This window comes from Giraffa tippelskirchi, chromosome 13, assembly GCF_054371585.1.
Source record: "Giraffa tippelskirchi isolate mGirTip1 chromosome 13, T2T-mGirTip1v1.2.pri, whole genome shotgun sequence".
In the NCBI taxonomy this organism is placed as follows: domain Eukaryota; kingdom Metazoa; phylum Chordata; class Mammalia; order Artiodactyla; family Giraffidae; genus Giraffa; species Giraffa tippelskirchi.
This window is the reverse complement of record NC_137287.1, coordinates 75,815,897-75,833,114: the sequence shown is the minus strand read 5'-3', so window position 1 is coordinate 75,833,114 and position 17,218 is coordinate 75,815,897. Positions and strand designations below refer to the sequence as shown.

Sequence of the window (17,218 nt, the reverse complement as noted above, 5' to 3'; positions counted from 1 at the left end):
AGTAGTACTGAGAAAACTGACAGCCACGTGAAATAGAATAATACTGGACCACTACTAACACTGCACAGGAAAATCAACTCAAAATTATTAAAGACTTGGATGTAAGACCTGAAATCATAGAAGAAAATATAGGCAATAAGCTCCCTGACATTAATCTTGGTGATGATTTTTTGTATTTGACACTAACAGCAAAGGCAAAAAAAAAGCAAAAATAAACAAATGGCACAACACCAACCTAAAATGCTTCTGTACAGCAAAGGAAACCATCAGCAAAATTAAAATACTACTTACTGAATGGGAAAAAAATTTTGCAAACCACATGTCCTAATAAAGTTTTAATATGTAAAATATACAACTTAAACAACTCAATGGCAAAAAAAAAATAACTCAATTTTAAAAATAGGCTTAGAACATGAATAGACATTTTTTTCCATAGGAGACTTTCAAATGATTAAAAAGTACATGAAAAGGTGTGCAACATCACTAATCATCAGGGAAATACAAATCAAAACCACAATGAGCTATCACCCCCACACTTGCTTAGGCTAGCTATTATTAAAAAGATAAGAGATAACAAATGCTGGAGAGGATGAGGAGAAGAGAAAACCCGGTTAGTGGGAATATAAATTGGAACAACATGGAGGTTCCTCAAAAAATTAAAGATACAACTCTCAGCACTCCCCCCTCTCAGTATATATCCAAAGGAAATGAAATCAGCATCTTGAAAAGATATCTGCGCTCCATGTTTACTGCATTATTAACAATAGCCAAGATGTGGAAACAACCTAAATATCCATCAACAGATGAATGGGTAAGAAAAGGCAGTATGTATATACAATGGAATATTATTCAGTCTTAAAAAAGAAGGAAATCCTGCCATTTGCAGCAGCATGGATCAACCTGGGGGCATTATTTTAAGGAAGTAAGCCAAACAAGTACTACATGGTATTACTTATATGTGGAATTAAATAAAAGTCAAACTCATAGAAACAGTTGAATGGTGGTTGTGAGGGGCTTGGAGTGTGGGAGAAACAGGGTACAGACCTTCAGTTATATGGTAAATAAGGTCTTGGGATCTGTATAATATAGTGACTATAGTTGATAACACTGTATGATGTAAGAGATTAGAACTTCAGTATTCTTACCAAAAAAGGAAAAAAAGTAAATATGTGATATGATGGTTGTGTTAACTTGACAGTAGGAATCCTTTCCCAGCAAACACATGTATCAAATCATCACCTTGTATACCTTAAATGTATTATAATTTTATGTCCACTACACCTCAATAAAACTGAAGAAAAAATGAGACATAAAAGCAAAAAAAAGTGGTAAAAACTCCAGGCTGACTTTTGAATGAACAGGAAGAATATGAGAATGTAACCCTTGCTCACCACTGTTGAAAAAAGAGCCCTGACTTAGGGCATAAACAAACTTCAGTAACAAAATAATTCAGTAAAATATTTATTGGGATTAAAGTAAGTAAATTTATTAACGTACCCTGAAAAGTTCACTTTATTTGATATTTTTATATTAGAAGGGAAACTTTCCACTTTTGTCAGGTCTACTTGAATTTTCTTTCATATTTATTCACAAATAAGATAACCAGATCTAAATGCTTTTCTGTTCATGGCAAAGCAAAATGGTTCCTGTGCACTTGTGAAGCCTGAGCTGATTAGTGATAAAAGGTGAATCCAACACTCTGAATTATACTCCTAGCGATTTAAAATATTAGGGCAGAAAGTAAGAAAGACTTCTTCAGCAAATCATAGCTTTCCATACCAGAATTCTTTAATCTTTTGAGGCTACAATGTTAGAAATTGCATTTAAGGGGCATGATGTTAACATTTCTGTTACAATATGAATTATTAAGGCAAAAAAGACAGATATTCTTACATTCCTTAGGTTTTAACATACAGGGCTACTATTATCATGATAATGTAGAGTATATGATTGTGGAATTTTCTGACAGTAAATGTGGCACTTACCCATTCGAAGACATTCCAGAGAAGCCTGGCCCCAGTTCCTTGTATATGAAGATTCAATATAGTAGCAGTGACCATGGAAAGGAATCCATGCTGAGTGCTCTGTCTCAGGGCATCTACCAGGCAGCTGTGGGGGTTCAGTGGCAGGGATTTCTGTTAATAAAAAGATATTTAAAATAAAATAAGATCTGAAGCTTCTGTAGTACACAGAATAAAATATTAAAAATTAAGAAAATTTTCATCATCTGTTACAATTTTTTTAAAAGCCCTAATGGCAATCATTTAGATCTACTGTTTCTATTACTGAGATTTCTTTTTACTTTATCATTATTTTTAAAATATTTAAATAGAAGGTATTTTGGTATAACAGCAATCAATCACATTCATAATTAAGAATATAGATCTACAGATACCTACAAAGATGCTAGTAAGCTCCCCAAAGAGATCACCCAAAAATAATTTGCAAAGTGAGTCTTCCTTCTGGACACTCTTCATTTTCTAGGATCCTTGCCCCTATAAAACCATCTTAGCTGTAACTGACATTGATGTTGTAACTAAGTGCTAGGTAGAATTCTAGGACTTTGTCACTGTCCAATTCAACCATATGTTAAGACTGTATCACTGTAATATCACTGACTCCAATGAATCTGCATTGTTGTTCAGTCACTTAACTTGTATCCAATTCTTTCCGACTCCATGCACTGCAGCACGCCAGGCCTCCTTGTCCCTCCCTATCTCCCAGAGCTTACTCAAACTCAAGTCGATTGAGTCAGTGATGCCGTCCAACCATCTCATTCTCTGTCATTTCTTTTTCCTCTTGGCCTCAATCTTTCCCAGCATCAGGGTCTTTTCCAGTGAGTCGGCTCTTTGCATCAGGGGGCCAAAGTATTGGAGCTTCAGCTTCAGCATCAGTCCTTCCAATGAATATTTGGTTCTGATTTCCTCGAGGATTGACTGGTTTTATCTCCTTGTTGTCCAAGGAACTCTCAAGTCTTCTCCAGCACCACAGCTTGAAAGCATCAATTCTTTGGCACTCAGCCTTCTTTATGGTCCAACTCTCATATCCATATGTGACTACTGGAAAAACCATACCTTTGATTATCAGGACCTTTGTCAGCAAAGGAATGTCTCTGCTTTTGAATATGCTGTCTAGGTTGGTCATAGTTTTTCTTCCAAGGAGCAAGTGTCTTTTAATTTCATGGCTGCAGTCACTGTTCACAGTGATGGTGGAGCCCAAGAAAATAAAATCTGTCACTATTTCCACTTTTTTCCCATTTATGTGCCATGAAGTGATAGGACTGGATGCCACCATCTTAGTTTTTTGAATGTTGAGTTTTAAGCCAGCTTTTTCACTCTTCTTTTTCACCCTTATCAAGAGGCTCTTTAGTTCCTCTTCACTTTCTGCCATTAGAGTGGTATCGTCTGAATATCTGAAGTTGTTGGTATTTCTTTCAGCAGTCTTGATTCCAGCTTGTGCTGCATCCAGCCCAGCATTTCTCATGATGTACTCTGTATATAAGTTAAATAAGTAGAGTGACAATATACAGGCTTGGTGCTCTCCTTTTCCAATTTTGGACCAGTCTGTTGTTCCATGTCCAGTTCTAACTGTTGCTTCTTGACCTGCATACAGGTTTCTGGGAGTCAGGTAAGGTGGTCTGAGATTCCCATCTCTTTAAGAATTTTCCCCAGTTTATTCTGACCCACAGAGTCAAAGGCTTTAGCATAGTCAATGAAGCAGAAGTACATTTTTTTCTGGAATTCTCTTGCTTTTTCTATGATCCAAGAGAAGTTGACAATTTGATCTCTGGTTCCTCTGCCTTTCCTAAATCCAGGTTGAACATCTGGAAGTTCTTGGGTCACATACTGTTGAAGCCTAACTTGGAGGATTTTGAGCATTACCTTGCTAGCATGTGAAATGAGTGCAACTGTACGGAAGTTTGAACAGTCTTTGGCATTGCCTTTGGGATTAGAATGAAAACTGACCTTTTCCAGTCCTGTGGCCACAGCTGAGTGGCCAAATTTGCTGACATATTGAGTCCAGCACTTCAACAGCATCATCGTTTAGGATTTGAAAAAGTTCAGCTGGAATTCCATCACCACCACTAGCTTTGTTCACAGAGATGCTTCCTAAAGCCCACTTGACTTCGCACTCCAGGATGTCTGGCTCTAGATGAGTGACCACACCATCATGATTATCTGGGTCATTAAGACCTTTTTTGTATAGTTCTTCTATGTATTCTTGCCACATCTTCTTAATCTCTTCTGCTTCTCTTAGGTCCTTGCTATTCTGTCCTTTATTGTGTCCATCTTTGCATGAAATGTTCCCTTGGTATCTTCAACTTTCTTAAAGAGATCTCTAGTCTTTCCCATTCCATTGATTTCCTCTTTCTTTGCATTGTTCACTCAAGAAAGTTTCATGTCTCTCCTTGCTATTCTCTGGAACTCTGCATTCATTTGAGTATATCTTTCCCTTTCTACTTTGCCTTTGGCTTCTCTTCTTTTCTCAGCTTTATGTAAGGCCTCCTCAGACAACCACTTTGCCTTCTTGGATATCTTTTTCCCAGAGATTGTTTTGGTCACTGCCTCCTATACAATGTTACAAATCTCCATCCATAGTTCTTCAGGCACTTGGTCTACCAGATCTAAACCCTTGAATCTATCACCTCCACTGTGTACTCATAAGAGATGTGATTTAGGTCATACTGAATGGTCTAGTGGTTTTCCCTACTTTCTTCAATTTAAGGCTGAATTTTACAATAAGGACCTCATGATCTGAGCCACAGTCAGCTCCAAGTCTTGTTTTTGCTGACTGTATAGCGCTATCCATCTTCCGCTGCAAAGAAAATAATCAATCTGATTTCAGTATTGGCCATCTGGTGATGTCCATGTCATAGAATCATCTCTTGTGTTGTTGGATGAACGTATTTGCTATGACCAGTGCATTCTCTTGGCAAAACTCTGTTAGCCTTTGCCCTGCTTCATTCTGTACTCCAAGGCCAAACTTGCCTGTTACTCCAGGTTATCTCTTCACTTCCTACTTTTGCATTCCAATCCCCTATGATGAAAAACATGTCCTTTTTTGGTGTTAGTTCTAGAAGGTCTTTTAGGTCTTCATAGAACTGTTCAAGTTCAGCTTCTCTGACATTAGTGGTTGGAGCATAGACCTGGATTACTGTGATGTTGAATGGCTTGCCTTGGAAATGAATCGAGATCATTGTGTTGTCTTTGAGTTTGCACCTAAGTACTGCATTTCGGACTCTTTTATTGAATATAAGGACTACTTCATTTCTTCTAGGGGACTCTTGCCCCCATTAGTAGATATAATGGTCATCTGAATTAAATTCACCCTTTCCCATCCATTTTAGTTCACTGATTCCTGAAATGTTGATGTTCATTCTTGCCATCTCCTGCTTGACCATATCAATTTAACTTGATTCATGGACCTAATATTCCAGGTTCCTATGCAATATTGTTCTTTATAGCATTGGACTTTACTTTCAGGATCAGACATACCCACAACTGGGTATCATTTCTGCTTTGGCCCAGCCTCTTCATTCTTTCTGGAGATATTTCTCTGCTCCTCCCCAGTAGCATATTGGACACCTACTGACCTGGCAGGCTCATCTGATGTCGTACCTTTTTGTCTTTTCACACTGTTCCTGGGATTCTTGAGGCAAGAATACTGAAGTGGTTTGCCATTCCCTATTCCAGTGGACGACGTTTTGTCATAATTCTCCCCCATGACCTATCTGACGTGGGTGGCCCTAGCCATGGCTCAAAGCTTCTTTGAGTTACACAAGGATGTGCTCAATGTGATAATTTTGATTAGCTTTCTGTGACTGCTGTTTTTGTTCTGGAGGCTGTGGGACTATAGTTCTTGCTTCTTCTGTCTGTCCTCTGATGGATGAGGATAAGAGGCTTGTGCAAGCTTCTTGAGGGGAAAGACTGGCTGTGGGGAAAACTGGGTCTTGCTCTGTAAGGCCGGGCCATGCTTAAATCTTTAATCTGATTGTCTCTGATAGGTGGAGCTGTGCTCCTTCCCTGCTAGCTGTTTGCCCCGAGGCGACTGATTCTGATAAAAGTATTTTGATACAGCTGTGTTGTCAACATCAAAAGCAATCATAATTTCCTGAAGACTGTGATATCATAGACTCAGAGGATAATCCCAAATAATAAAAAAAATTAGATATGTAAAAATAAACTCCAGCAATGAAGGAAATTTTCTCTCTGTTACTCTGACCTATGTATATCTGTTTATTGCCAAGTCAACCTTTGGTTAGGTGAAGGAATATGCTTTCCCTTATCCCTAAGTTACCCCAAAACATATGACTGTTTAAGAATATCACCGGTGGTTTGTATTAGCTTATTGAGAAAATTTCAAATCCCTTGAGTGTTTTTGTGTACTCGATTACCATCTGATCTTTTGCAGAGAAAATAAAAACTTTCATTGCACTGTGCTGTCTTCCAGTAGCCATCAAGATCCATATAAGCACATGCTGACTTCAGTCTGGGTTCATCAGCAGCCCAATTAGTGTACCTCACCCTCCATTTATCAGTCCAAATGTAGTCATTATTGGTCTGTAAGAACAAAAACAACCATTAACATCAAGCCCAGAGTCATTTAGAAAATACCAAAAGAACCCAGTGAGGAGTAAAAAGTATGTTTAAGACTGTGATTTGACAAGGAATCTTCCACATTTGAGAATAAAAAGATTATAAATTATTTCTACTAACTCAAATTCAGGAAATGCAGCCTTTCTTAAGAAGAAAACCACTTCTTAAAGATACTCATGAAGATACCGTCAGAAGCTATTTTGAAAAACACAGGCTTAAAACCTATGTCTTATTCTAGAAAACTCTATTTGCAGGCTTTCAGCACAAAAGAGAGATTTTATCCTCAGAACAAATAAAATACCTATTATATTATCACTGAAATGATAATAGAGATTAAGTAGTTTTTATTGAACTCATGGACCCTTGAGAGAAATGTGTACCTCTTTTAATGTTACTGTTTGACTGTTGAAGCAGGGCCAATGACAAATGACCTGTGCAAGGTGACATGAGTGGATAAGAGAGGAGCTTGGGTCTCTTGCCTTCCAGTTAGGTGGTCTTTCAACCATAAGGAAACATGATTGCATTTTTAAAAACTAGTTGTTCTGTTCAATTTGCATACTCAAATTCTTATTTCATTAAACAAATTTATGGTCACATACAAATTAATTGATAACATCAAAAATTTTCTTATCAATGATATCTTTTTAACAGTCTAAAAGAGATTTTACAGGTAAAGCCTACATTTTACAGATGCAGATAACTTTAATCAGAGATAAGCACATTTTTAAACCATTCTAACAGTTATCACTTTCTAACTGCATTATTTAATTTACCAATGCAATTATCAAAGATTTAATGACAAAAGCAAAAGCATATGGTATTGCAAGTTAGAATTTTGTAGTATTATACCATGTTTAATCAAATAATTACATTAACTTGTTACATAGATATAAAAAGTATTGTTTTATTTATAAATGTTGGTATAATGGAAAGCTATTTAAACTTTCTAACAATAAATAAATCCGTATTTCAAACTCTTAACAGCATTGCAACCATAGCTGTGAGAATATATGAATTAGTAAGCAAATTAGTTACTAAAAATAGATTCAACATAGATGTAAAAATGTCATGCTTCAGTTTAAACACAGAAATCATTGTGGAAATACTTAGATTTTTTTCTTGCATTTTATTTATTTATTTATTGGAGTAGAGTCATTTCACAATGTTGTGTTAGTTTCTACTGTACAGCAAAGTGAATCAGCTGTATATAAACATATATCCCCTCTTTTTTGGATTTCCTTCCCATTTAGGTCACTATAGAGCATTGCGTAGTTTCCTGTGCCATACAGTAGTTTCTCATTAGTTACCTATTTTATACACAGTATCAATAGCGTATCTATGTCAATCCCAATCTTCCAATTCATCCCACCCCTCTCTTTACCCCTTAGGGTCCATATGTTTATTCTCTACCTCTATGTCTCTATTTCTGCTTTGTAAATAAGATCATCTGGAACTACTTACTTTTAAATGTTCACTACACACATCCTAACTCAGGAAATATTCATTGCATGATGCGTAAGCTTCCGTCTCTGCACCCAAGTAGAATAAGTCCTGTAAAGTCTGACACCAGTCTGCTTCCCAGTTTTATCCTCGCCTATCCTTTTCTCTCTTCTTGGTCTCCTTCCTTACATTCCACCATCCTAGACTGTATCTATAAAGTTTGATTTTCTCTGAGAAGCTCTCTTGGTCCTCTCCCCTGGCACAAATGATCCTTTTTCTCTCAGGTCACAGCACTTTGTCTATATCCCTTTTTGACACTTGTATTATCTGTTAATTACTTGTTGACATCTCTGTTTATTGTACTAGGAAGTTTATTGATTGGCTAGTTAGATGGATAGACATATGGGTGGAGGAGAGATGGATCTCATGGTGTCAGAGAAGACTCATTTTAGGAAAATTTTGGCAACTCCAGCACCACTCTTAGTTCTGAACCTCATCCCTCATTCTACCCCATCCTCTGCCAACCTTCTTTTTCTGTTATAGAATTCAGAGAACTGACTGCAATGAAAATTATCCCATATGAATAGAAGCTGCACAACTTCAGAAAGGAAAACAACTCTAGAATGACTTCCCACAAAAAATAGGGAGGACCCCTCATTGCCCAGGAACTATGCCCGATGTTTTCTTAACTCCTAAGGCATAGTTGTAATCACGACACTGAAAAGACTTAAGCTAATACATGAAACTGAATAGATGCAGAATCTAACTTTAATATTCAAAAGCAATATGAGAGTTAATATCAGTTGGATAAGTCTTAGTTTGATTTCGGACATACATCACTAACTTGCCAGATCCTTGAAGGCACCATGCAGTAGAAAAATTAGGTCTCATATATGTTAGTATCATTTTCTTGTTTTTTCTTTTTTTAGCTTTACAATATTGTGTTGGTTTCTGCCATACAACAACATGAATCAGCCACAAGTATTCATAAATCCCCTCTTCCTAAGCCTCCCTCCCACTCTGCCCCTCTGGGTTGTCATAGAGCACCAGGCTGAGCTCCCTGGGCTAAACAGTAACTTCCTAAAAGCTATCTATTTTACACATGGTAGTGTATATAAGTCAGTGCTACTCTCTCAATCTGTCCCACCCTCTCCTTCCCCGCACTGTATGCACAAGTCCATTCTCTATGTCTGCATATCTATTCCTGCCATGCCAACAGGTTTATCAGTATCATTTTTCTAGATTCCATATATATCTATTAATATATGATATTTGTTTTTCTCTTTCTGACTTACTTCACTCTGTATAATAGGCTCTAGGTAGCAGTTTCTCTCACATAATAAGTATTCAACAGAATGAACAGAAGAGAATCGGATTCAATTACCATTTATCAATCATATCAAGTCACACATGTTTCCAGCATCTTACCAAGTTACTGTTGAGGGCAATCCATACAGGTTCATTCAGTGTCTGCATATGCATCCAGGCAAAAGCATTACTATAAGGATCTAGAATGCTAGCAATGTGGGAAGTGTGCAGCTTGCAATAATCATCAGCTTCATGCCACTGCAGCTTTAATTTCACAAGTGAATAGCTACTTTCACCATATTTAATAAAGCCATCTGTCGGAATTGTTGTTGGAGAACTCGGCAAGGAAGGGTCTGGAATAAAAAGAAATATTTTCATTTAACACTAAACACAACTTGGAGTGCCATCAGCACACGACTTCTATATTTCATGCATCCTAAAAAGAATCTAAACAGCCCAAATTCAAACCGTTGAGTGTTAAACACGTTTTCATGTGCCATTTCAAATGAGAACACAAAGTTCTGTTTTTTAATCAGTATGTCTGATTGAAGTCATTTCCAAACTCTATTTAGAATATTAATAGAAATACATGATCAAGTTTTTAAACTGTACAACCAAAAAGACTTGTAAATACAATGAGATCTAGGGTTTGAATGAAAGAAATGCCACAGTTTAAACCCATAAATTAGAGGATGTCTATCAACCCATCAATACTAATCTTTTTTTTTTTTTTTAAGATCGAGAACAGTCTTGTTCTCCTTCCCCTCTCTCATTCTGCTCCATTCTACCCATGGAATTTGCATTTATATCTATTTGACTTCATCTGTGTGACTTCATCAGTGATTCATGTACCTTCAAGAGACTGGTTTATGCTCTGGAGTGAAGCCATGTAACAGTTGCCAGTTCATTTAACCTTGATGTCAGGATCAAGCTTTATTCTTATGATGAGTAAGAGCATCTTATCTCTATGCCTTATCCAAACTGGAGCCTTTGCAAGTTAGAGTCACTCTAGCTTTCTGATCTTTCCTCCTCAATCTCTTAGAGTGGGTTTCTAATAACTACTCTAGACCCACCCAGACTTTGATCAAGACCCAAAAAAATCTTGTTTCTGTGTGCCTTAGTGGATGCCCAAGAGCAAAACAGAGGTCACTGAGTAATAGCCAGAGGGTGAAATCTGGCCTGTTGTCTGTCTTTTTATAGCCCATGAGTTTTTTAAATGGTTGGGGAAAGGAACCAAAGAACAATATTTTGTGACATGTAAACATTACATGAAATTCAAATTTGTGCACATAAATAAGGTTTCAGTGGAACTCAGCCACGCTTGCTTGTTTATGGACTATGATCGCCCACGATAACGGCAGAGTTGAGTCATTGCAACACAAACTTTATGGACAGCAAAGCCTGCAATATTTATAATCTGTCTCTTACAGGAAAAGGTTGCCAACCCTGGTCTAGGGCTCCACATATCCTTGCCTATTGATGTTGTCTTGGCCAATTCTCTGATCTGTTCCACTGTAGACCAACGCAACCCCCCATGTGCCTTGTTCTGTCACCCCACGAATGCCAAACTTTCCTTTGATGACTCGAAGGCAGCAATTTTGATTCAGCAAAGAGGGAGGGCAACCTCCCCTTTCTTCTGCTGTTGCTGCCACCGTGTGTTGGTACAATAGCATTAACCCAAGAGCCCCAGCCCAGGATCCTTACATGTTACAGCCAGCAGGAAGTCAAGTCCTATCTTTCCCAGCCTGGGGAGAGCTGGGTTTGTCTTAGTATCATTGGAACAGCTTTGGTCTGCTAAAAGTGGCAAATAAAGCTTAAGGTAAAACTTTAAAAAGCTTTATTAAAGGCTATATGCAGCCAGGAAATTAGCTCCCTTATCTAATTAGCTTATTCATTAAAACATTCATAGAAAAAATTGCAAGAAAAAAATAAACTTGTGAGAGGTATGTTCAGGTGCTAAGATTATGGGTAATTTTTTCTTTTTATACTTTCTGTATTTTCTAAAATTTCATCAAGGAACATGTGTTATGGATTGTGTAAGTTTTTTTTATTCATATATTCATATGTATTCATTCATGTCTTTCTTTCTATATGTTTATATATTTACATGAATTAATATATATTCATTTTTATTCATGCATATTCATATGAATAAAAACACTATTTTATCTTTATTTATTTTATTTAGTTTTTTTTAAGGCCATACCATGTGGCTTAAAGGATCTTAGTTACCAGACCAGGAATGGAACCTGTGCCCCCTGCCATGGAAGCAGAGTCCTAACCATTGGACCATCAGGGAATTTTTGAGAACAACAGTGTTTTAAAAAAAATACTGAACACATGTTCTTTGCTGAAATTTTAGAAAATATAGAAAAGCATAAAAATGAGGAAAAAATTACTCAGAATTTAATCACCTCAATACTTTAGTATTTCCTTATAATTTATATATATATAGTGAGAGGTATTATATAATATATACAATATAAATGTAAATATATATAGAGAGAGAGTGTGTGTGAGAGAGAGAAATTTTTTAAAAATCCAGAAAAATACAATAGTACAATGAAGGAACCAACGTTCTTAATCCCACGAGCCACACATATCCACTATTTCTATTTTGATGCATTCCCATAGTTTTTATGTTCTTATTTGTTTAAGACAGTTCAAAGTGTTTTTTGCATCATCAATAGTCTATAAAATTTTATATTCTGCCTTTTTCACTTTAACACTGTCAACCTCTCCTTAAACCTAAATCATTAAAAATCTTAAAAGATATTTTTCGCTGGCAGCAAATATCTGATCTCTTACGTTTACAGGAAGAAGAAAAAAATGATTTTAAGTAAGTCTAGGGATTATCATTCACTCTTGGAAGGGGTCTCCCTTCTTTCCCCCAAGACCAGAAACACAAAAGTATCACTGATGGCCAAAGATTCTGGTGCTCGAAGGGCATAGCAAAGTGGGAGGTGCAACTGTGGCTTGGCGGCTTTTGGATTAATAGAAGGCTAGAATTTCTGCAGAACTTTCCAATCATCTGAAGATATCTTTAGTGATTTTCATTCATTGTTCCCTGATTCCCCAGAAAGAACAGAAAGTTTTGTTAGTTCTGGGACAGCATGTACCTTCTAACTCAAACTCCTCTAAGAGCTCTGCTCAGGGTGACAACAACCCACCTCATCTCCAACCCTTGTCTCTAACCTATCTTTTATTTTCTGATCCTCTTCGTAAGTAGCTAAACATTTTCTAATTTCACTTGAAACTAAAATGTACATAACTACAAACTAGATTCTTTGTCAATATCCACATATCTGTTCTATTTTCCTTGAACCATAATCAGGCTTCCTAAGATGAAAAAAAGGACCATAAGTAAGACAATTACTTTTCAAAAAAAATAGAATACATAACAAGTATTGAGGCATATATGATGTTTGGGGTCAATGGTTCTCAAATCACATGAATTTAAATGAGGTGTCCCCACTCTGACATTTTTTTTTTTAAGCAGAGGTAAGCAAACATCCCAAATTTCTATCAAAATTAGAAAAAGTTTCAACTTCAAGTTTAATCCATGCAGATTTTCTGATGAGGGAGCACATTCATGAATAAATTACAGAAAATATCCTTTTTGTCTGTCACAGGCATCCATGGATGACAGTGTGAATCAAATAAACGTATTAATGTGTGAGGGGTCATCTTTTTTTAAGGAAAAATTTTTTTAGAGCAGTTTAAGACTCGCAACAAAATTGAGAAGAAAGTCATTCTTAAAAACTATGTAAAAGCCCCACCCCTTACAGTCTGGTGAGGTCTGGCAGGACTTACCAGGGTGTGTCTGACATATATAACCTCGCTTACTGTCACAAGTGTCATCCATCCACTTTCCCGCATCCCTTGTGTTCCCTCCAATAATAACAACACAGTCAGCCTGTATATTCATGGAAGAAAAAAAAAGCCAAATATGGACCAACGATTATTTAAACCAATCATTAAAAGGCAGAAAAAAAATCCTTAATCCCTAACCTCCAAATTTTAGGATAGTCCTAATTCAGTTAAGGCAAAAGGAGAAGGGGGCAGCAGCAGAGGATGAGATGGTTAGATACCATCACTGACTCAGTGGACATGAATTTGAGCAACTCCAGGAGAGAGTAGAGGAAGAGGAGTTCATATGCTAGAGTCCATGAGGTGGCAAGGAGTCGGACACGACTCAGTGACTGAACAACAATTCATTGACAGCACGTTCAATTTATCCTGACTTTCCACACAATTGCACCAACTTCCATGCAGATCCCTCACACAGAACTCTTGTTATTTTAGTTGAAAATTAAGTCAGTTCAGTTCAGTTCAGTCACTCAGTCGTGTCTGATTCTTTGCCACCCCATGGACTGCAGCATGCCAGGCTTCCCTGTCCATCACCAACTCCTGGAGCTTGCTAAATTTGGGGACTGGTTCTGAGAAATGTTGCTATCAGAAATGCCCAGAAAGCTACCACATGGCCAGAGTCATCTTCTCAGCCTCCCCGCCTCCAGCCTCATTATCCCATGAGCCTTAACTATTTGGAACCCCCTAATCCTACATTTCCAAGATTCTCCACTCATCCCTTCTTAGCTATTCTTATCTTTCATTATCCTGGCTCAGCATCTCTGTTCTAGGCCAGGAAAACTGTACAGAACAAGCATATTTTCTCTTCAAAATGCATGTGAACATTTCTCTCCCACTCTCTTTATCAAACTCCATCTAATCCTTTTCATTTTAAAAGCTCTGAAATTGTAACAAGACAACATATGTGTTGATTTTTGTGTGTGTGAAATATAAACTTTATATTTTTAAGCAAGCTAAGAAAAAAATCTAGAAATAAAACTAACAAAAATTAACAATTTTTTTGCCCTGTATGGTCAGTTTATAGATTTGTTTGTTTCTGTTGTTTCTCCTAGTCATTATGTTCTATAAAAAAAAAATCAAACGAGCCATAATGAATTTTGTTATTTTAAACAAAATTTATCACTCATCTATGAAATCTTTCTAAGCAAACCCTATCTCACTCCATTCTACTTTTCAGCCCTCATTTATGTAATAAGGATTCAAAGAATTTCTCCTCAAAAATTTTGGTTCACCCATAACCAGAATATATTTACCCTACATATAGCGACCAAATTAACTATTATAAAGATGCCATCCTGATCAAATCATTTTTCTGCTCAAACCTTTTTTTTTGTTGTCTATCTGACAAAGTCCAAACTCCTTCCTAGGGCATCTAAATTTCTCTAAATTCTGTTTTACACCCTCTAAAGCTGACTCTTACTTCTTTTCTGCATGAAACTCCTGCTATATTCAAAGCCTTTTAGTCCTGCCTAAACCCAGCTTGTGTCTTTTTCTTGAAGACTTTATTCACCTTTCCCATTTAACGTGACTTCTCCATCCCCTTGCCACGTTCCCCTAATCATTGTGTTTTAAACGTCTTGAGTGAAAAGACCCATAGCTGATTCTTCCTCATATTCCTTCTTCCCACCAAAGGAAAACTTCCATAGATATGTTGCATATGTTGCATCACTCCATCCCATAGTAAGTTCCTTTCCTCCTAACTGCTATCATGCTTTACAGCTGATCTTCTCATCACACATTTTCATTCTGTTACAGTGTTCTTTCTTGTACGAGACTTGATGTCTAGCTGAAGTGTAAGCTTCTTCAACGTAAGAATAAAATCTTATGTTCCTTCATGTATTTTAAAATGCCTAATATGGCATTTAACACTGATTTGTTGGCTTTAATGATATAAGATCAAAAGTAGTGAAATAATGAAGCCATTGTCTATCTCTTAGATGACTGTACAAAAGCACTTAGCAGACTGGTACATAGCAAGCACCCTGCAAATGGTAGCTCAATCATGATGATGATGAGGAGGAGGATATCTTTAGAGGCAGTAGTAGAAACTATATCCCAAATACTACAACAGCTTCAAGAGTTTAGGGGCAGCTGACGCAAAGAACATTGGTAACTCTGGGTTCAAGTCTACATGCTGACTACAACACAAGCCCACATTGGAGCTGACTTTCCCTATTCCTCATTACCATCACCATCTCCTCCTACCCTTAACCTAAAGATACCGAGTTCTTAACTGAATTTATATTCCTTTGTTCAAGGCTGGTTCAGTGTGAAACAGTTAAAATCTGAAAGAACGAATCGGATCAAAGTAGATTTTTCACAGAAGATTAAACACTACCATGGTGACCTGAAACAAACTGATAGTGTACAGAGTAGTGACCGGACAGTGATACTTACATCTTCATAAGAAAGACTGCTCCTTCTCCCACCAGGATATCCTTTCCCCCAGTTTGTGTAATGAACTCCTCGTCCATCTGTCCAAAGGAAGGTGTGTTCTGAATTGACATCATTCAGCCCAGTCCAGGCATTAAAAGTGGAGTTCTTCATATGATATGTAAGAAATGCTGAAAGTTTCACAAGATAATTTTTAAACTTTGGGGGGAAATACTCAAATATAAAAAATACTCAAAATACATGAATTTACAAATACAAAGCACATGATTAATGTCTTTATTATCATTTAAAAGTTTTACCGTGAAAACAAAACACATTCTAACCTGACTAGCATGTTATCACTTCAGCTTTGGACTTTGAAAAGCTTCTCACAATAAAAAGTCTAGGTTTTACCCTGGTCACTACAGACAGTTGTATAGGTTGTGCTCTGCCCAGGGGCACTAAGGCACTGGGGAAGGGGCAGCTAAAGTCTAACCCATGCCCCACTCTCCATCTGGTACACCCAGACCTGTGTTGTGGTTGCCTACCACCCTGTAGAAAGAAGAACATTCTTCTGATACAAGCAGTCATCCTATCAGTTAGCAGATATCCTAATTAAATAAATAAGATAATCTGGCTATAACAACTGGGGGCCAAAAAGAGCTCTTAATTCAGAAAAGTTCTGAAAACAAAATCTATCTGTCAAAATAAAAAAGCATTAGGCTCTCAAATGATCACCACCTTGGATTGCCAAACCCAAAGAACTCCTCCAGGGCAGCCAACTCCTAGGGGTCAACAGCCATCCATGTCCAGTGGGTGTACTTGGATCCAGGGGGCATCCTGATGCTAAGTGCTCACATCACTGGGAGAGAAATTCTAGAGAAATTTAGAGAGGGTAGGACAAATGTGGCCTGTTGCTTCTTTACCAATTCTGTGGCAGAACGGATGGTGGCAAATAAGCAGAAGCTGTAAAAGGCTTAAGTGTAACATGTTCTCCATCGTCTCTCCAGTAGCCCATCCCCATGTCTCCCAAATCACAGCAGCTGCCTTCTGAGGTCAGCAATCTCACCTGCCAGGAACAGTGGACACCTAGGAAAAGATGGACACCTACTGGAAGAACCTTGACTCTACAACAGGGGTCTCCAATCCCTGAGCCACAGACTGGTCCATGGCCTGTTAGGAAATGGGCCACACAGCAAGAGGTAAGCAGCAGGTGAGCAGAGCTTCCCTATATTTATAGATGCTCCACATTGTTCACATGACCGCCTGAGCTCCACCTCCTGTCAGATCAGTGTTGGTATTAGATTCTCATAGGAGTGTGAAGCCTTCTGCGAACTGCACATGTGAGAGATTTACGTTGCATGCTCCTTACGAGAATTTAATGCCTGGTGATCTGATTTTTCATATGGTGGGTTATCTAATTAGTTAACGTTATATCACAATGTAATAAGTGCACAATAAATGCAATGCACTTGAATCATCTCGAAACCACCTCCCTACCCAGTCTGTGGAAAAACTGTCTGCCATGAAACCGGTCCCTGGTGCCCAAAAGGTTGGGGGGGGGGTCACTGCTTTATAGGGCAATTTTCCAACATACACACTTAAACACGACTCCTGAATGCAAAAAGGAA

At 37.6% G+C, this 17,218-nt stretch overlaps 1 protein-coding gene across 5 annotated transcripts in view; it reads right to left on the bottom strand.

The window, feature by feature from the left end:
- The window catches only part of MRC1 (mannose receptor C-type 1), a 118,968-nt gene that overhangs the window by 12,780 nt on the left and 88,970 nt on the right, over positions 1–17,218 (bottom strand). For all 5 annotated transcript variants that reach the window (XM_081553685.1, XM_081553686.1, XM_081553687.1 and 2 more), the window contains 5 exons: positions 15,612–15,778; positions 13,158–13,260; positions 9,465–9,697; positions 6,395–6,560; positions 1,986–2,135 (listed from right to left, as the gene is read on the bottom strand). In XM_081553685.1, the coding sequence (XP_081409811.1) occupies positions 1,986–2,135; positions 6,395–6,560; positions 9,465–9,697; positions 13,158–13,260; positions 15,612–15,778 (819 nt within the window). The remainder of the gene's footprint in view (positions 1–1,985; positions 2,136–6,394; positions 6,561–9,464; positions 9,698–13,157; positions 13,261–15,611; positions 15,779–17,218) is intronic.